This window comes from Solanum tuberosum, unplaced genomic scaffold, assembly GCF_000226075.1.
Source record: "Solanum tuberosum cultivar DM 1-3 516 R44 unplaced genomic scaffold, SolTub_3.0 scf00055, whole genome shotgun sequence".
NCBI classification, from domain to species: Eukaryota; Viridiplantae; Streptophyta; class Magnoliopsida; order Solanales; family Solanaceae; genus Solanum; species Solanum tuberosum.
In genome coordinates, this window is record NW_006238981.1 from 568335 (window position 1) to 590171 (window position 21837).

The 21837-nt window shown below is 30.0% G+C and overlaps 2 protein-coding genes across 7 annotated transcripts; one reads left to right on the top strand and one right to left on the bottom strand.

The window, feature by feature from the left end:
• The first annotated feature begins 1538 nt into the window (after positions 1 to 1538).
• Positions 1539 to 5627, top strand: LOC102598928 (uncharacterized). The gene is made up of 7 exons (XM_006344372.2): positions 1539 to 2058; positions 2145 to 2231; positions 2336 to 2548; positions 2776 to 2940; positions 3785 to 3838; positions 3918 to 4064; positions 5013 to 5627. The coding sequence occupies exons 1-7, from the start codon at positions 1864 to 1866 to the stop codon at positions 5388 to 5390; spliced, it is 1239 nt and encodes a 412-aa protein (XP_006344434.1). The 5' UTR covers positions 1539 to 1863; the 3' UTR covers positions 5391 to 5627.
• Positions 5628 to 8176: 2549 nt separating this feature from the next.
• Positions 8177 to 16533, bottom strand: LOC102599246 (jmjC domain-containing protein 4). Of its 6 annotated transcripts, none has more exons than XM_015307384.1 (13): positions 15337 to 16532; positions 14982 to 15101; positions 14836 to 14899; positions 14111 to 14236; positions 12454 to 12554; positions 12213 to 12353; positions 11109 to 11271; positions 10854 to 10971; positions 10207 to 10276; positions 10011 to 10091; positions 9323 to 9379; positions 9112 to 9220; positions 8177 to 8861 (listed from the first exon to the last, which is right to left on the bottom strand). In XM_015307384.1, exons 5-13 carry the CDS (start codon positions 12547 to 12549, stop codon positions 8428 to 8430), a joined length of 1269 nt encoding a protein of 422 aa, XP_015162870.1. In that variant the 5' UTR covers positions 12550 to 12554; positions 14111 to 14236; positions 14836 to 14899; positions 14982 to 15101; positions 15337 to 16532; the 3' UTR covers positions 8177 to 8427. The 6 variants fall into 6 exon arrangements, 4 of the variants coding, with proteins under 4 accessions (XP_015162870.1, XP_006344437.1, XP_015162869.1 ...); XM_006344375.2 differs by having other exon boundaries at positions 15273 to 16530; XM_015307383.1 differs by having other exon boundaries at positions 14836 to 15101; positions 15273 to 16533.
• Between the last annotated feature and the right edge of the window lie 5304 nt (positions 16534 to 21837).

Consider the following 21837-nt stretch of genomic DNA (forward strand, 5'->3'; position numbering starts at 1 on the left):
CAGACAACGTAACGTTGCAAATATCTAATCAGTCATCAAAAGAAGTTAAAACATTTTTTTTTACTACTTAACTATTTTGGTGCTTAGTGTTCTCAAAGCAAGAGTAGGTTGACAAGTGAGTTATCATAGTAAAACATTTTACCTTGTTTACTGCACAATAATAAATTTGTTAAAATGGGACAAAAATATATTGTGCTGACAACCTACGAAACAAACAAGAACCTTGCACATTGCGAACATACACATTACTACACTAAATAAATATCGTTTCTGTCTCAATTTATGTAATATAATTTGATTTAACAGTAAAAAAATTTCAAAAAATGATAATTTTGAAATTTATTATCTAAATCTTAGATATTTGTATGACTATAAATCATTTTACGATGACAAAATATTTTCCTTCTTCACTGTGTTTTATTGTGTTGGTATTTTTTTCTTATTTTAGTTTACATGTATTAAATGCTGATCATAATTACGTTTGTAGTAAGTATATCATTGAATGCAAAATTTGGTCCATTAGAAAGCGACCCCAATTTTTTGCAGAACAGAAATTGATCCAACAATTTCTGACGCTTTGCTTAAATTCTTGTTATTCATTACTGTTACTTATAGTACATGGTAGGTTGTCTTTTCAGACAGCGTATTTTTTTTTCATAAATAAATAACTAAACTAATTTATATATTTTTCAAAATTGGAAGTGTCTTTCTTATTTTATTTTTAAAAGTAAATTTTTAAAAGAATAACGTGAAATGGGAGCAACACACAACATATAGAGAAAAGAACGGTAATGACAATTGAATAATGCGATAATCGAAGCACATAAAATACGATTGATCAATCAAATTGAAGTACGAAAAATACAAGTGATAATTCAATCGAAATACAAGAAACTATTCTCGAGAATAGTGTTAATACCGGTAAGAATGAAGGTTCATGTACTACCAACAATCCTATCTCATAGTATAGCGAAAAAACGCTCAACTGCCAACTAACCTTCTATCTTAATTCGCAACCTCCGAACCCAATGACCCCATCATTAATCCATTTCTTTCTTGAAAACCAAGTGAAGCAACAGTAGTAATGATTCCCCTTTCCCCACAGAAAAAATAAAAAGGAAAAAAGAATATAGAATACTATTCTCTTGGTCGTAATTTATTTGATACTTTTCGCTTTTTAAAATTCAAATTAGGTAAATCTTGACAAATATTTTATAATTTTTTTAATTATATTAACATAAAAAATTATAATTTATATTATTTTAAATATCTAAATTTATTAATTTAATTTCAAAATATAAAAAAAAACCACATAAATTGGGACAGAATATATAACAAATCTGCTGAAACAGCAAAATCTCAGTTTGTTAATATTTAATCAGTATCTTTTGAGTGCCTGGAACTCTGTAACACAGCTATTAGAATAAAGAATTGGTCCTTACTTTTGACTAGAAATACAGTAAGTGGGGTTAACACTTAATTAACCCCACCCCCCTACTTGTCTATTTTAATACACAGAAATTCAGCCTGCGTGTCAGTACACAAAACCAAAGAAACACACACAAACACAAAAAAAATAATCTATACAAATAGAATTGTTTTTCTCTATCAAAAAAAGTTGAATCTTGAAAAATGTTGTGTGTGTAACCGTGTTTTAACTTACTCTTTGAATCTTTCTTCTTGTCTTGTACTCTTCTTCTTGTATATGGAAGATCAACAACAAGTGTTTCTTCCATGGACAAAATTCTGGAATAAATCATCTTGTTGTGTTGCTTCTCATTACAGTAGAAGACAACTTCAATACATACAAACATACAACAAATATTAACAGAAGAAACAATCAGAAAAAGACATTCCAAAATCATGACTACTTCTTCAATCATTTTCAAATTTGTTGTTTTCCTTGTTATTTCTTCTTCATTTAGTACTCATGTTTTGTCTGAGCATACTACTCTCCAAGCAAATCAAACATTCCGGCCAAAGGAAGAATTGTTGAAACTCAAGAAAATAAAGGGTTTTCTCAAGAAAATCAACAAGCGTCCCGTCAAAACGATTAAGGCATATATCTTCTTTCAAATTCTCTGTTTCTTTTCAAGATTGTCAAAGCTTGTAAGAAACAAAATATTGATTTTTTTGTGATGCAGAGTCCAGATGGGGATTTAATAGATTGTGTTTTATCTCATCTTCAACCAGCTTTTGATCATCCTCAGCTTAAAGGAATGAAGCCATTGGTAATTTGTTCAAAGATTTTTTATTTATTTTTTACTTTTTTAGTTATAAACAGAGTTAGAAGAACAACTTTTTTGATGTGTTTTTATCTTTTTATGCAATGTAGGAACCTCCAAAGAGGCCTAAAGCTAATGACTCAATGAATGTAATGGAAGAAAGTTTACAACTTTGGACAGTTTCTGGAGAATCATGCCCAGAAGGAACTGTTCCTATTAGGAGAACAACAGAGAAAGATGTATTAAGAAGTAATTCATTAAGAAGATTTGGTAGAAAAATTACAAGAGGTGTTAGACATGACACATCAAGCAATGATCATGAGGTAACTTAATTTCTTTTTTACAATTCCGCGCGTCTGTTAAAACAAGGTAGTGATAAGTTCTACATAGAAAGTTTGATAGAGTCAAATGAGTCAAAGATGTCATATTCAAGAAGGAACAAACATTGCTTGTAAAAGCAAAGTAGGATTAAGACATTACAAAAGTTAATGTACAATATGTCTAAAGGTGAAAATGAAAAAAAATAAAAAATATGTGTGGTGTATGGCAGCATGCAGTAGCATTTGTGAATGGAGAACAATATTATGGAGCAAAAGCAAGCATTAATGTATGGACACCAAGAGTTACAGATCAATATGAATTCAGTCTGTCACAACTATGGGTCATTTCTGGCTCATTTGGTAATGACCTTAATACCATTGAAGCTGGTTGGCAGGTATGCACATTCACAAGCAATAAATTTTCAAGTCCTATGTACATTATTTTACTACTTTCCTTCGTAAAAATACAACACTCGAGTTTAACATAGTCCAAAAATTACCCTTTAATTCAATTTGTTTGTTCAGCTTTCTTAAGATCATGAGATTACAGAATATTTTAATATATTTGATGTATCTTTAACTTAAAGACAACAAAATCATTTTTTTTTTTTTTTTTTGCAATGGACTCATAAGAAGAGAATTGCCTTTTGGGGATAACTTAAGTACATTTCAACTAATTCAGATTGAGTACTTATTATGTTTCACCAATATATGTACCAAATAATTTTGCTCGATTTTTAGACAATTAACAAATATCACCAATATTTTTCTTTTGTCATTTTTATCTCTTTGTCCATATAAATATTTTTCCTTCTTTAAAAAATTAAACCATACTAACATTTTCTTGTTATAAATTAGACTGATTCTTTTTGTTAATTAATTTTCAACGAGTTTTTATTTTGACTATTTTTTTTTCAAGTAAAATACATGTCTAAACTATTTGTTTGTCCCTCCACCAATCGAAAATTTTCTAATTTTTTTACATTGCTTTAAGTGCAATTTGAACCTACTTTAGTCTTTTCATTTACCCGTTAAAAAAGAAATCATTATTGCTGCTAAGCTGTAACAATCACCAGTACTACAAATGATTAATTTTGAAAGTGAAATATCGACTAATTTAGTTGTCATAACAAACTAACATCCATATACCACAATAACAGCTAATATTATTCTTTTATTAGTCAACATAAATTTTCAACTATAGTAAATATATTAATTAAGTCCCATGTTCATATTCAGGTCAGCCCGGAATTATATGGAGACAACTATCCTAGGTTCTTTACTTATTGGACGGTAAGCATTTTAATTTTTCTTCGTATCTCATATGTCAGTGTATAAAATTTAAATTTTATAATGTAATTTTGGAACGCAGACGGATGCATACCAAGCTACAGGATGTTACAACTTATTATGCTCAGGTTTTGTTCAAATAAACAATAGGATTGCTATGGGAGCTGCAATATCTCCAAGATCATCTGTTAATGGTAGACAATTTGATATTGGCATAATGATATGGAAGGTAATATTTAATTTTTCTTTCCTATAATATTTATATTTTTTTATTCTTTTTTTTTTATAATCTAATAAAAAAGGTTAAAAAGTATTTTAGCTGTTTTGCACTTCCCCACCCACCAAAAAATGTTTAGTACGTTTTCCCTTTTTCTTTTAGGCATGCGTATAGGACATTTTTGGTGAGCTGACAAAAACGTAATAGTAATATATATTATATTATATTCCTTACAAAAAAAAATTATTTTTTATTTTTTAAATACAATATTTAAAAATAGTAAATTGCAAGATTCTCTAAACATTGCTGAGTCAACTGTACATTTTGCGTCTTCAATTTAATATTCTATTTTCTTGCTAGCTGACATCTAACAACTTTTAGGTCTAACAGTTTAATATTTTGGAACTACTACATTTCTTGTTTCTTTTGGACTCTTGTTTTGCATATTTTATTTTTTTGGTCTTATGTATTTTAATATATGTTGGAGCAGATAATATTTTTAGGTCCTAAGGGCGGTGTCGCACATCCGATTTACGGAATAAATAAAATAACGTTAATAGTAGTGGTATTTCATTTTTGTCTTTCGGCTCCACTTATAATACACTACTGACTCGAAGACTTGAGAGACCTTTGCGTAGTAATGAATGAAGGGAAGCTCTTCGAGCTTTCTCTGTCAACAGATTATGTAGTGGTTGGCCTTATAAAGCTCTCCAAGACTCGGTTCCCTCTCCTCTACACTTATTACGTCAAAAATAGTTAGCGACATTCTATAAGCGACTTGCTCCTCTAGTAGACATTAATGATATTCGTGAATTTGTTTCAAGGTCTCTACTTTACGTAAACAATGTTATTTTCAGTGTCATTATTCCTACTTCTGCAGCCTCTTTTAAACGGCTACATGTAATTATCTTTTAAATAATTCGATAAGTAGACCAACTAATTAATTTGTCTTGTGCGTAGGATCCAAAGCATGGACACTGGTGGCTAGAATTCGGGTCGGGTCTATTAGTTGGATACTGGCCAGATTTCTTGTTTAGCCATTTAAGAGGACATGCAAGCATGGTACAATTTGGAGGTGAAGTAGTGAACTCAAGATCAATGGGATATCACACTTCAACACAAATGGGAAGTGGACATTTTGCTGATGAAGGATTTGGAAAAGCTTCTTATTTTAGAAATTTGCAAGTTGTTGATTGGGATAATAACTTGATTCCTTTGTCAAATCTTCATCTATTAGCTGACCATCCAAATTGCTATGATATTAGAGCTGGAAAAAATAATGTTTGGGGTAATTATTTTTACTATGGTGGTCCAGGAAGAAATTCAAGGTGTCCATAGTTGGAAAAGAAAAAAAGAGTGCAATTAATTTCATTTTGGTCTTGTAGAGTGGTCCTATTTTTAATTTTTTGGTCTTTTGTGTCCCTATTTTGACCTAGGATATAGAAGGTTTGGGTCATTTCTATGATTCTTTCATATATAACAAAAAACTTGGTTTGCTCCAAAGTTACTTATTTGACCATCATGAGCTGATGTAAATATTTTGGTGAGAAGTTGATAGTATTGATTTACAATCTATATCTATGTTTATTTTTTGTCAATTGATGGAAATTGTAAGTAGAAAAATTGAACCACCACACCTACCATTGGAACTTGGAAATTTAAAGTCCAAGATGTTTGGGTCAACTTTTGTGCACCTCTCAACTAATTTTACTAGGTACATAATATCTCCACCACCAGCATAGGTACCTAGTTACTCTGAATCAAGACTTGAATAGAGAATTAAATTTGAGACTTCACGGTGCTAACTAGTATGTTGGGAACCTCAATTACCCAATGTATCTGTCTTATTCTGTGCCAGTGAGATTACAGAAACTTCATATTTTCAAATATTTTTTTCTAGTGAGATAATGTTGATAGTAACGTTAATGTAGATATTGCACGTGGGAAGCATAGGAAGAATACAATATAACTGGCATAAGTCTTTAAGTTATGAACCTTCCCAGGCATTATAATAATAAAAAAATCCAACAAAAGACTGATTTTTTTTATTATGATTATAAGAGAAGTTAGAGGCATAGTCAACCCAACAAAAGCATCCAATAAATGAAGACAAATCCAAGTTCACTAATCAAGAACATGGTTTTTATCAAGAAAATATTTTAAAAGGCAAAACTTGTAGCAGGGATTTGGTTCTTGTCTTTGTTTAAAAAGTCTTAAGTCAATATTTAGGTAAGCTGAAGAACGTCATACTTTGTGGATCATGCAGTATTTGAGATTATATGCCTTAAAGTAGTTAAGTTATATGTAGCCGCAGTCAATCATTTTTGTCGAACGAACTTCAACAATATACGAAGGAAAAGGCATAAATTTCCTTTACGAAAAGTCAGTTACATGTTTATATTATTGTGATGATTTATTACACACCTGAATTACTTAAAAGTAAATTTATTTCAACCATGACGCACATACAACCAATCACATGATGAGAGAGTATTTCACACTCGCGCCACATCATCACCATGTCACTGCCACATCAATAATTACGTCAATTTTTTTTAAAAAAAACCCAATGTCACTCAATTTCTTCTTCTTCCCCATTCACCATCAAACCCACCATTAAATCACTACCATTGATGCTATTTCACTTCTCCACCACCATAGATTTCACCACTCATAATCAAATTCACCACCGGAATCTTCTCACAACCATTGCCATCATAAAAAATCGATAACGAACATCATAAATTTAACTAAATTCACCATCGGAACCATATTACTATCATTGAAATTCATCACAATCATAACCATAAATTCACCATCCACATCGAAAGCACGAGTTTCATTGTCATTATCAAAATTTAAAGTCATACTACCACTAATTTTTCACCCGTCACCAAACCCACCACAAAAAATTATCACAATATACAAATTTCATTCAAGCTCAAAGAAGAGAATTGTGAAAACTTGCAATATTTGTTTGCAAAGATTTTAGTCAGACAATTGAAAAACTAGTGCTCGATTTACTATTACTGATTTTGAAGAAAATCTAGAGATGATTTTTCTGAGAGAGAAGAAAGATCTATGAATATACATTTAAAAATTGAATTTTGTTCAAAAACCCAAAAACTTTTTACACAAAAAAAGCAAGACTCTGAAAATTTTCTTATTTCAAATGCTCACAATCTACAAAAAATTACAAAAATAAACTGAATAATCCGTGCTTGATTTGACGAATTTGATGTGAAAATAATAAGGATTGATCAATTTTAGATGTCTCGCCGGAAATTTTTTCGAACAATGAGCCTACTCAATTGAACAACTTCACAATCGAATTTCTATCCCACAATGTTGTTTTTTATTTTTCACTTGAAAATTTATCATGAAAAAATTATTTTTCACATTAGCCATAGCAAAAAGAGTGTTTGTGATAAGAAAAAAAATGGAGGAAGAAGAAATGTAGGGTAATCTGAAGGAGAAGGGTGGGGGTGGGAAAAAAATTGCCTTTTTTTCTACTCAAACGCGCCTTATTTATTTTTATTTAATCTTATTTCCATGTCAACTTTGAGGGTTGTATTAAATTCACTTTTGAGTAGTATAAGTGTGTAATGGGTCACCTCAATAGTTTAAGTGTGTAACTGACTTTTCGGTACAACTTCAAGGATGAATTTATGCCTTTTCTCATATATGAATGAACATTAGACTAAACTTCGATTATACGAAACTTCAAACATTTGTCAACAGTTAGGCAAGCCTAAGTTCAAACAAACTGTTCCAAAGTGGGTAGATGTACAATTTTCAAAGTTCAGACCATGACTAATGTAAGTAAAACGCAGGAATATTTAATTCTCCAACATGTTCAAGCATTTAAGAAAAAATAGTAGTCGAATCATATTATCAGAGATACTCCATCTATTCCGTATTAACTGAATATGGAAGGTAATGCACGCATATTAAAAGAAAAATATTCAAGAACATAATTTTCACTATTGCACTTTGTGAAATCATAAATATAACTTTATAAGTAGTGTGATGTAGCTCCTAGTAGTAAATACTATAAAACTTCATTAAATGAAAAGAACAAATATGAAAATAAAATTCAAACATACATCTTGAACTTTGAACAATGAAAAAAGCTCAAAATTTTAGTTAATATAGAATAGAGGGAATACTTATTAGCAAATTATATGGTACAAAAATAAAGGTTTTCGCTTAATTTGAGAAGGCATACTGGCATAGTGCCACCACTTTATGTAAACACTAACATGTAAAAGAGGGTGATGATAAACCTGATGTACTCCTTGAGAATCAGCGTGCTGTCCTCTATCGATATGCGAAGAACATGAACTTCTTATTTCATATATGTATACAGATATTCCTAACGAGAAAAAGCACCACCTAATTTTGTCAAAGCATCATCGATGAAGGCAACTAGGTGTTCAGAACTCTGAACTTGAGATCTAACAAAACTAGTACACATCAAGTCTGTACACTGCAATAATGTAGGGGTCATCTCATCTGTGTCTTGTATCAGTTCATAGGTTTTTCCAACAGCTACACAGAGCTCTATAAACGAGTGATCCTCCAAGTTTTTCCTCAAGTCAAGTAAAACACCTTGTCTGTCCCCTGTATTTATGGGTTTCATTTTCACAGCGGTACTTCTTATTGATTCGAGGTTAAAACATATATGCTGCAGTGCTTTAGATGGTTTCCGACTTGTTTCGTTCTTTACCTGGGCAAATGTATGTAGTAGGACTACATTTGCAAAGGCAAAGCGCACAATGAATATGAAGAAGTCGTAGAAATTCATGCCTACAAAAGAAAAGGAAAAAATAGCCGGATTGTCAAGATGCTGGCGCCATCAATCAGATGATTACTGTTCTCCCTTCTTTAAGTGAACTCACAAAGAATTTCAACAAAAGATAACAAAGCCCAAAACAAACAGTCATGTTAGAAGACTAGGCTAAGCCACAATTGTAAGTTCGTTACACAATGCTGTACATCCCCCAGGACCCCACCATTATCTCGCTAAACATACTAGAACTTTTGATCAAGGGCAGACCTGTATTAGCGGCAAGATTTCGTTGGCAAAGCTCCTCAAAGTCATCGCATCCCTTGAGGTCTTCAATGTATTCACTAGCCTCATTGTAATCTTTTAAAAGCAAATCCCACTAATATCACATATACAGTTATGATTAGTTTCTGAGGAAAAGATAATAACTATATTCATGTAAAAGGCTAGTAAGCAAGCATTTTATAGCAACTTTACTTACCACCCAAGATAAATTATATCCATTGAACCAGTTATGATTTATGGATATGGTATCCTCCTGCAATTCGTGTAACATACTTTGATTTAGCAGAAATACAGGCCCTAGATCCTTGAAATAAATACGAGAAAGTTGTATCTCAAATGCAATTTTCAGCTTAATTACTTGCAAAGATTGATCCTATCTTCCTTACAACAGCCATATACGAACAATTAAAATGATCCTTCTTTTACCAGAATCTACTGTCAATTGTTATGAGAAACAGATCCAAGTTAACAATGGATCCCCTTACAGAAATATATATGACCTGTCCGTGTTAAACACTTATGTCCAGTATACGTGGAAGATATTTCATCTGAAACTAAGCGATTCATTCTCATCTAATATGTGATGGATGTAATTAGGACAGTAACCACCTCACTATTAGATCCTTTTATGGAACTCAAGAGTAAAACCTTCCAAGAGAGCAAATTGCAGCGGTACTTGTTTCAATTTTAGCACTATAACCACATAAGCCATAGGTCAGCTTTATAGAAAGCACTAAGCAGTGTAGTAATAGGAGGAAGTTAGGATCTAATACAAGGTAAACTACTCAAGTTTTTCAGTTGAATGAAAAACTGTAGATAATTTATACTATATGAAGAAACATAAGCCATAACAAATATGACACATTTGATTAAAGCAACAATACCAGATTATGAACTTGATGATACCATCCACTGGGAACGAAGATTACTTCATTTTCCTCTTGGGTGCACTCCCACCAGATAGCCTGAACTCATGATGGAAGTCAAAAACTAAACACTAAAAAGCCGAAAGAACACTTAAATCCCAAGGAAAAATTGCCAGAGAGACATACTTCATTAAAAAAGTAACTAGCAAATTACCTTTTCAAATCCAGGAAATTTTGATTGAGAAACGTCAGCAAAGATGTCATATACGGAACTTTTCATATTCCTGAGTAAACAAAGAGTATAAATTATGTGAACTCACCGAAGATAGCAAGCATTGTTTGTTCCACTAACATCATTTTCCCTATTAAAGTAATTTACTTATAGCAATACAGGGCAACTTTATCACTCTAAACCAATCATAAGTGCCATTACAAGTTAATAGTTATCAATAACAGTATGAAAAGGAAAACACATAAATGTGAAGATTTGAGTTTTACATCATTTTGTAATGCATTGATCTAGGAAACTGATAGTTATTCACACGTGTTTGATGTTGTTCCTACGTTAATGTTCTGTGACATCTGTCTATAGAAGATTGTGAATATATGTAAAACCAACATAAAATATGTGCAAACTTCTTTTGAGATACATGTTTGTGTTGATCTGGCGCATCTGCTTGGACCTTGACATCAGAACTTTCAGGATTCAGCAGTGCACATTTCTTTCTCAGTCACTCAGACAATTTTTTCCAAACATTCACAGTTTCAACTCAATATCATTTCCAAAGTTATGGAAAATTTTGGCAGGAAAAGAAAAATGGTCCGAGGAAAGTCCATGGATACCAAAAGAATGTACTACACCTGTCAAAAACCAAGTGAGGTTGACTTGGAGGCAGAAAATACCACTGTTTTTTTCCACAGACATTTGCAGACCAACTGTATGACCTGAATACATCGGCATGAAGAGGTGTCCATGTTCCTACATCCATTTCATTAGTTTAAAAACTTCTCAAAAGTACTAGATATTTGATTAAAAACAAACTAATTTATTGCTAGAGCCATGGAAAATAACAACCGTGTCTTACAAGAAAGAAATTACCACGACAATGGTCAGACCTTTTGATCCCATGTATACAAAACGATAGTCAGAGCAACTTATTTCATTTCTCTCACTATATGTATCAGGATCATTATGCATACGAAATTTGTCAAGATAGAAATTCAGCCAGTCATCTGAAAAGTCCATGGGAGTTCTGTATGCAATATACTCTGGATATTCCTAAAAAGGTTTGAATTTCAAAATTAGCAAGAGAAACAGGCTAAGAATTTTTTGATAGGATGGAAAAAAGAAGGCTGGAGCAAGCGGCAACTTTTGAAAGACAGACCAAAGAAAAGATGGAGTATACATTTCAAATCCTACTTACGGGGCCAGTGTAACCTTGCGAATGAAAAAAATGTAACACCTAATCTCCCCATTATGATTAAAAATTACAATTTAATATGTAATCTACTCATTCAGTTCTATGGAGTACGTTTTTCATCTTATGTTACACGAGTGTATCCCAATATATAATGTCACGGAAACAAAACTGAACAAGTATCCTTCTCAAAAAAAAAAACTGAACAAGTATACACAAAGTGTACATCTATGAGAAAATCAACAAGCTACCTATACTTTTCTGCTAATATGCTTAAAAAGAGATTTATCAGCTTAATTAAATCCTGAAACAAACATTATCACAGTGAAAAGGAGTAAAACACAAAATTTATGTAAGCAATGGACCTAGTAAAAGCTTCTTAAAAATAGAGTCCCTCCACAATATGTTAAGTGTGGGGGTCAGACAATATGCTATATTCCTATATCGGCTTTGATTGTTGGGATCATAGATAATAACTATCCACAAACTATTATTTCAAACACTCTACATTCTACTTTACGTGTGCTGATATCACTTAACAAGTTTCGTTGTAGTCTGAAAGGACAAATCTTTTTATTCAGACACCATTGTTCTTTCCAAGAATAAATCAGTAGTATTCCACTACTTCACAGCAGGAGTAGAACAAACTTTACGAGATCAATGATCAGTAGCACATATATCAATTGCATCCATATAGCTAGTCTTCCTTCAAGAAAGAGTTCTAATACAAAAAAAATATTCACAAGCATCACAACATTGAATTTAGCTATTTTTCACATTTTAGAGGACCCAAAGTTGATACCTTTACAAAATGCCAGTCCTTCAAATACAATAAAGACCCGCCACCAGCAGCACAATCACGAAGCCAATGATCAACAAATTCAGAAACAGTCATTTCTATTCTCTTCTGATCAGTGAACTCTCTAGTCCCACAATCTGCAACCTGCAAATCACCAGTAATTGACCACAAACCCAAAAACCTAAAAAAAAAAAAAAACGAATTAGGGGATTTAACTAATTGGGTCGAAGAAGTAATATCTTACCTGAACTTCGGATTTCCCAAAATGGGTAGAGAAATAGTGAAGATTGGGTTTTCCATTAGGTGAAACCCAATCTTTGCAAGCCCTCCAATCGTCCATAAGTCCTGTAAGAACCACAGGTTGGTTTTGGGACATATATTTCTCGGCGAACTCACTGTAAGTTAGTTCTCTGCCGTTCACTTTTTCAATTCTCCCTCCAATTTTCAAACCCATTTCTATATCATTCAGTTATGGATCTTCCCTCGTCGTTCTTCTTTGCCTCATGTCGATGATGAATCTTGATTCTTATGCAGTAGTTACTAGTTAGTACTAGCTCCACCCTCTTTATTTTTTTTAATCATCTGAATTGAAGTTTGATCAAATTCGCATCTAAAAATCTCCTACCTAACAAAGATTGTGACTATGTGAACTTTGAACCCGACACTCCTATCTGGGCGATTCATAGTTATGATTAAAAAATTAAATGGAATCGAAATTTGAATCAAATCGATTAAAAAAAATCTATATTTGATTTGATTTAAGTTTTAAATTTTGAAAACCAATAATATTTGGTTTGGTATTGGTTTATTGAAAATCAACTGCAAAAATCCAAACCGAAAGGATAAATTAGATATATAAATTTTATAATTATTTAGATATTATTCATAAATAAAATATAAATATTTTGTTAAATTTTAATTAACTTTACCATTTTCTCAAGCTCAACACTTAAATTTTCGTCCAACTATTAAAATCTTGAGTTCAAGTCAATCAAAATCTATTACTTTAATCTTTACCTATCAAATTGAAACACTTTGTCCGTGTAATGAAAACTCTAGTATTATTTAATTGCTTAAATGACACAACAATAACTTTTATGTGAATTGTTCATGTATTAGGTGTTTGTGTCTATCAAGATAGATATGACCTCAAAATATTTATTACTTTCAAACCCAAAAAACCAGAAAACCCAAACCAAACTGACAATTATTTTTTTGATTTGATCTTAGAAATTTAAAAACCCAAATTTAAAAAATCAACTAGAGTGGTTTGGTTTTGATTTTAACCAATAACCAATTCAAACTGAACCACGAACACCCCTACTCCTAACTCCTCTCTATTACTTTTTTTTTTTTAAAGTTAAAGATAGTCCAAGCCCATTTTTATTAAACAAACTAGATGATTCTTTGCCCGTGCTGCGCGGGCCCAACAATTTAGCTTAATGAGTTCGTAAGAGCAAACTACTGCACTGAACCTAGATGAATGTAGGACAACTGAAATTCATATACACGAATAAGTAGCAAAAAAGTAGCTATTACTTCAATGACACCAAAGAGACCATCTTCTGAATCTAGATTACTTTCAGCAGATGCAATTTTTAACATTTGTGATCTTCTCCCGTTAGTTTCTCTGGCCACAAATATTGTCTCTTAGTATTATATATATTCTGTCCTCTGAAGCATATATATGTATTCACATAGTAGTCTTGGCTTCCTTTTCATCTAAATTCATTTTTTGGCAAAAGTACTTATTGAAGATTGTAGCCTCTAAAAATAGCTGGTAGCTCTTTTAGAGGCTTTCCTGAAAAGAGCAAAAGAATTTCTTAGAAGGTGTTAGTTACATCATCATAATAACATGATGCTTATTTCTCACTCATGTTTCGAAAAGCAGGAAAACTTACATGATTGAGAATACCGTGCATTTGTCATTTACATGCCAATCAACAGAACTATTACTTCACATATTAGTTTTATGTTCCAGAAAAGGATTTCTCTGTATAAATGCGTAAGGCATCATCGACATTGCACTGCCAGGTAAAACCACTTGTAGTTACATAAACAAATGTCAAAAAGATGCTACATCTAAATATGGCAGATTTTAACAATACAATATATTCAGAGATTATATGAATGACCCAGAAATTATGTGGAAGACGTTATTAAATGTACTACCTACTTGCAGATTTAGTGACTCGATTGTTTAGAACCTTTAAGGTGGAATTAGTGAAAGCTTCAGTAGCCAACATGCCATGGAAGGAACTACTCCATTATTTATTTATTGTGTAATTAAGAGGTTAAAAAGATTACCCTATATTTACTCTCTAAGTGTGGACAGGTTCAAGCCTAGAACAAACTAAGGAGGTTATAAAGATTATCATAATTCCGCAACTGTCATCATTGGACATGCCTGTTAATTCTTTCCATGAAAATGGAACAAGAGTTTTCCAATTAATGGTAAGCTAAGTTACACATGAATTTAAGATATACAAGGATCCAGTTTAATAACAATTTGAGGAAGAAATTAGGCCTTCGCAAGTTACGGAAAGTTGAAAAAGAGCAACAACCAAGCAGGCATAGCAACACATTTGTATATATCATATAGAAGTTCTACTGCACAAAGATTTACCTCATCAATAGTTTGTGCAAGTGCTATAAGTGGCGCCACACCTCCTCCTTGTTTGATGGTGATACTATTGCAGGATTCAATAATTATGAATTAGATTAATCACAAAACGTTCCGATGGGATTTGATCTGTCATTCATTTTTCTTACAAAATAATCGATGAATCTGCAAGGTGTATAAGGTAGCATTCTCCACTTCAATGTGGTTAGTACCAAAAGTTCCATTCTTTGAATAGTTTTGCCTTCAAACACAAAATTTAGATACCCAACCTGTTCCATAAACTTGAGATTTTACTACACAATCTAGTTCAAGAAAATATATAAATTGTTAACATGACAAACATGTGAAGAACTTTATCTTGCTCGGACTCTCCAAAAATGTTGTCGTACCCATATTGAATCCTCAAAAAATGTACTACTTTTGGAGAATCCAACACGCACCTGACTGACATTTTTGAAGGGTCCGACCAACATAGGTAAGGAATGAACGAAAACTATTCGTCACCTGCAGATCAACAATCAAAGGAACATGAATCTTTTCCATTTTGGCTGCAATTGATAGGCAGGCTACAACTAACAATTGAACTGCCCATGTTTTACCTCTCTCTATATATATATCCAAGAAATGGAAATCAACAGAATGCAGACAATCAGTTAGCTATCAAACTTCAAACACTCTGAAACGAAATGCTACGGCGAATTATGTTACTCGGGTCTCGGACCCTTCAAAAATACTGCATGCGGCACCAGTGTTGAATCCTCTTAAGTGCATAGCTTTTAGAGGATCCGACACACACTGAACAGTGTCGAAATTAACTTATGAATATGTAGAGTCAATTTCAATAGCTATTTGTTCCGTATGTCCTGTATTGTGCTGCCATTCCTCCAATTTGGTGCGAGAACGCACACAATTAGCCCAGTATGCAATATTCTTAGTTCAATTTAGTCGCTTGTGTGTATAGATCAATAGCTTGTGAATACTTATTATACCCACAAATACATTGACATCAGAAATAGACTTACTATTTAGGAATATGCATAAACGCCGGCTAATGAAACAAACTGCAAATACTTGCCAAGATTACCACTCTGAGTCTCTTACTAACAATTAAGTGCAAAGGATCTTATGAACTTACCTACCAATGAGTTGTCTTACCATGTGTGAAATACAGCCCTGCAAAAAAATTAGTTGAAGAATACAACAACAATTTTTAAGTTATAACTTATAGTTTGTTTACCAATCAACCATTAGAATTATATATTTCTAAAGGCTTTCTTACTGTCTGTTTATGAGCAGCTGTAAAAGAGAAAGCTGCTCAGAAAATATAGAAATTGGACGGAAAAAATTGAAGCTCGAAGAACAATCAAGAAAAAAAGCATGGTTCCCTTTTTTTTTTTATTTGTATCTTCTCAGATTTAAACTTTATCAACTCATAAAACTAAATCTAAAACCAAAGCTAGAAAAATTGAAGCTCAAAAGGAAATAATTAAAATCAAAGAAGAAGATGAGTGAGGACAAAAGATAGCCTTAAAATTGCAGCACTACTTGAAGTAATTGAAGATGAAAAGGCGGTAGGAGATGAAACGTTGAGGAAATCCGTCTGTTGTGCTGATGTGAATGTGAAGTGATATGTGAAAGTGATGAAGATCAGTGGAAGCCTGCCACGCACAATCGCTAGACAACCACGTGGACTAATATGAAGGTAGAGCAACAACTTGCAATTACTAAAATACCCTCAAATAATATAAAAAAGACTATAAGCAGACATGTTGATATCTCAATCATACCCACACTTTTATAATATATAGTAGAAAGAAAGGGGAATTCAATTATCTAAATCAAAATTTTAATCATAAATAAGATAACAAATAATTTATTATTTACTTTTAAAAAAAATTGTAAATCTTCTCACTCGTGAACAACTCAAAACTAAAATCTGAAACAAAATGAGACCTTTTATTTATGATAGTTAATTTTTTTTATATGTTACTATATTGAGTTAAATATCATTTTCAAGTCTTTTTAATTTAAATATTTATAAAAAAAAGTTGTAATAAAACTTTGATGATATTTTAGAACATTGAATTAAACTATCTAAAATTTAAAATCTAGCAATAATATTTTTGAAAACAAAAATCAAGGTATTATATTACAACAAATGACTAACATTTTATGATTTGTAATTGATTATATAGACTAAGGTGCAAAATGTTAAAGAAAAAAATAGGGTAAAATTTAAGGTATATAGAAATTTTTCGAAGATGTTAAATAAATTATTAACTTGTAACAAAAATAATTTCAAAAGAATATCGAGCTATATTACCTTCCTCTTTTGTTCGTATACGCAATATAAAAATTATATATTAGAAAATAAATCAAGAGCAAAGTAAAATATCTTTTAAAAATTATTGTTTGAAATTGTTTTCTTATTGATTATAATTTATTTTAACTTTATAAATACTTGTTTTGAATCGAAATCAATTGATTAATCTACTCAACATATGCCAGCAATGTATGTTATCAAGTACTGCTCAATTAGAACTAATCATTCTTTTTAAACACAGCTTTCACTACTTTTTCATCAATCAGTGATGAAACGAATCATTATTTTCAAGTTTGAGCTTTGTAATAAAAATATACTTTGTCTATCATGATTTTAACATTAGTTTAAGTTTTACTTTTTATGCAATTTGTAACAATATTGTTTTGTTGTTAAGACAAATAAATTAAACTACAGAGCTCAACAAATTCTTTTAATGATATTTACTTTATTGCATGATAATCAATGTTATAATTCAAAACTATATTCAAATCAATGTTACAGACTTGGCATAAGTCATGTTAAAATATTCCCATAAAGCTACATATCTTTTTATTATTTGAGTTGGATTCTCATGAGGACTTTTAAAGCAAATTTTTAATATTTGTACGGTTGAATTACTATTTCCTACTGAAGTTGCAGACCAATTAGGATTAATTTTTTCATAAGTTTTCTACAAAAAGTTTGAACCTAAATCAAGAGAATAAAAAAAATCAGATTTCGTCCAAAATTGAAAGAAAAAAATAATCAGATCCCATAACTTTTGGGCTTCTTGGACGTTACTGGGGCTAAAGTGTGCGGTAGCCATATAACTCTTTTGGGCTTCTTGGGTGTTACTGGGGCTAAAGTGTGTTAAAATTATTGTCAATTATTTTTTAAGTTATTTAAATTTTAATAATTTAATATTTATATCTTGTCCAAATTTGAAATTTAAGTTTCATATATAATAAAAAACGAACTTCAATTATTAACTTATCAAAACAATAATAAATCTAAAAAACTCATTTAATATATTTTTATTTTTTTCATTATAAATGCACTTTAGTCATGATTAATGTAAAAGTTGATTAAGATTTTAGTCATGTGGATCTAACTATTTTTTTAGACAAATAGTTTTATGTGAAATTACCTAATACCAATGTTGGTCAAAATAAAATATAAAGTGGATATTAGTTGAATGAGGTGACCAAAATAGGGGGCCTTGTGAATTTTTTTGGTGTTACTATTATACTAGTAAATTGATTCGTGATTTGCGCAGTTAATTAAATTCTTATAAAATTTATGAAATGATATCTTTCTTTGAATATCTATATACAAAAAGAAATTCAATAAATAAATAAATCGAATTAAAATTTTAATAATCATGTATTCAGATTCTCTTCAAGATTATGTAGTTCTAAAGTGCTCAAATATTTCTTTAAATATTTAGTTGTATATACACTATCAACATTTTCTTTTATTTTGGGAAATATTATCAGAATATTGTTCCCTTTGAATTCAATGTATTGCATAAATTTAAACTATTCTTTCATTTTTTTTTATTGTACATAAATGCTTCATGTTATTTTTTAAATAAGTATTTTGAAATACATGAATTTACTAAAAAAACCATAATTTCTTTTATTGTTCATAAGTTAAATAAACATATATATATATATATAAAGATTTTAGTCCCTGCATTTAGAATTTGTTTCAATAAATAAAATGACATATTACAATAATATACAGATAAAAATTGAACTATGCTAATAAGTAATAAGCATAAACCTTAAGTCAACTTAATGAAAGTAATTTAAGAGAAAATTAATAGGAAAAATCCTTTGGGCAGAATAATTTGGCCATAATGGCTCAAATACATATTCACTTAATAAACTCGTTTTCTTTTTGACAACTATACCCGTCTTTGTCAAATTTATATATTTTTTAATTTATTAATTATGTTTCAACAAATGAGAAAGATTTCCAATACATTGGAAATTGACTAATTTATATATTTCTCTAACTTACCTACCTATATGACTTTTCCCCCCTTTTCTAATTAAAAATCTATAAACAATACCAAATTTAAATTGATAATTAGAAAATAAAAGGTTAGAAATTTAGGGAAAGAACCGTTCAATGATCTTGATTCTTGATAACCTTGTTTTCTTAAATGTCTTCCTCGTTTAATTGAGTGAGGAATAAGTTATTTTTGAGATTTTTAACATAGTACATAAATAAATAAAGAATAGACAAAAGTTTTTTTTTTTTTTTTAAAAAAAAAAGAACAAGAAAAAGATAATTATAAAAAATTTAAAATAAATAAGTAAAATTTACACATTTCAAGGAGATCTTGCTTGCTATATTTTAAGATGAGCATAACTTTTCATTTATTTGACAAATTAAGAGGCGTGATATTTTTAAATCATGAATTTATTTTTATGCTATTGTGAATGTATTTGTCTTATCATTTTCATTACATAATGCTTTTATACCATTTGTGACAACTTCTAAAAAGGCAACATATGATATTGAATTTCTTTACTTTTCTTTGACAACTTTGTCAAATCTTTTATAAAGATCGTGTAAATATTCTTCTTCTTTTTTTGAAAAATAAATAAATGGTAATTTTGCTAAATATTTAACACTCATTTGTTTGAAGGATCAATATCATACATTTCATTTAATTGAAGATTTAATATGCTCGTTCAAATATTATAAGGACTAAAATGAATTAACATTAAATAAGAATTAAAATCGTGAATTACCCATTAGTGAATATAAAAATGCACATAAAATCTAATTTAATTTTATAAATTGATGAAATCACAAATATAAAAGTTATTACACAAATATAGGTTAAGAAGAATTGCATTTCTTATCATATATTTTTTTAAATGAGGAAAGAAAAGAGTTTACATAAAAATGAATAGTAAATTTATGATTCGTCGTTGCATATAGTGCTTCACTATCAAATTTCAAAAAGGAAACATCATGATCTATTGCATACAACTATGGTTTAGTACTTTATATTCTGCTAAAACTAATTTGTTGGATGTAAGTACAAATTGACTTCGTTCGACACGAAGGACGACCAAAATAAGTCACAATATTGTTAAAATTATTGCATAAAATTTGCTGAAATAGATGGTCACAAATAAGAGTAAATAATTAAATTTTGAACAAATTTTGTTTATTTGATCGGATTGGATACCGTACTTAATTGAAGTACCATTTGTGTAATTCAACATGCTATTGAATCATTTAATTAAAAAAAAAAACATTAGAATGGCAAATAATTATATATTGTAATTTATGTATAATGAATTTATTTTTTATATTAATTTAATAAATTACATAAATTAGTAAGATATAATGTTTTTGATGTAATCAAAATTAACTTTTATTGAATCTCAAAAACACTCTTTTAATTAATAAATCTTAATTTATTGATTAAATAATCAAAATAATAATATTTTATGGTCCTGATTCCTGACAATATTAATTAGAGAGGTTCTAATTTATTTCATTCGGACAATTTTATTAGTCACATTTTTTAAAATTTACATGCCCCTTAAAATTATGTGTTTTGAGTTTTGACAACCATACTCTTATTTATTATTTTTAATTATTTAAAATGTTAATTTCTCTTTAATAAATAAAAAAGAGTTAATCTAAGCAATCACTATATTGGATTATGTGTATGTTTTTTTTTTTTAGGTTTACTATGTGGATTAGTTAATATTTATTAATTTCAAAATTAATTATTACTATCGGCAAAATGGGAAGACTGCATTTCAATTATATATTAATTTTCTGAAATGATAATTATTTTAGACCATATATTTTTAGTGAAGGCGACAAATAATATATTTTCTTTTCAATTTAAGTATTTTAGTTTCTTTTTTGATTTGGACCGTATGTTCTATTTTTCTGCCATCTCTTTATGTTTTATAATTGTACTATCTCGTCTCTATTACTTCTACATCCTATCAAGGCTTTAATGACATGACATTCGAAAATAGTAATAATTGAAGGGTATTTGAAGAAAATAGTGATAGTTAAATAATATTATTGATCTTAAATGGAAAAAATGACATTCGAAAATAATTTATGATACTTGAATAATGATTTAAGAAATTAACGATGATCTTACTTAGGGAGGGTTTTATTTGAACTCATTGCAAGTTACTCCCTCTGTTCCTAATTATTTGTCCTTTTTTTTTTATAATTGTCCCTAATAACTTGTCCATTTTGACAAATCAAGAAAAGACAAAAAAAATTTAACCTATTATATCCTCAATTAATTACTTTAAAAAAGGTAGAACTTTTTGAAAATCTTAAGGTTTTAATTCATCTACTTCATAATTAATAGGATAAAATGGTAAACTCACTATGTCAATTATTGTCTTCTTAATAGGTGTGTCAATTAAAAAATAGACAAGTAATTAGGGACAAAGGGAATAGTTCACCTTTTCAATTCTCCCTTCAATTTTCAAACCCATTTCTATATCATTCAATGTCGATGATGAAATCTTCTTGGTATATACGAATGCATTAAATCTTCTTATATTATCAAGTTTTTATTCCAGCGTCTCAAGTTGCAATTAATTTTAATTCTTTAAGAAATATTTTTTATAACCACTAAAAAAATACTATATATATATATATATATATATATATATATTCTTCCTAATCCCATCGCC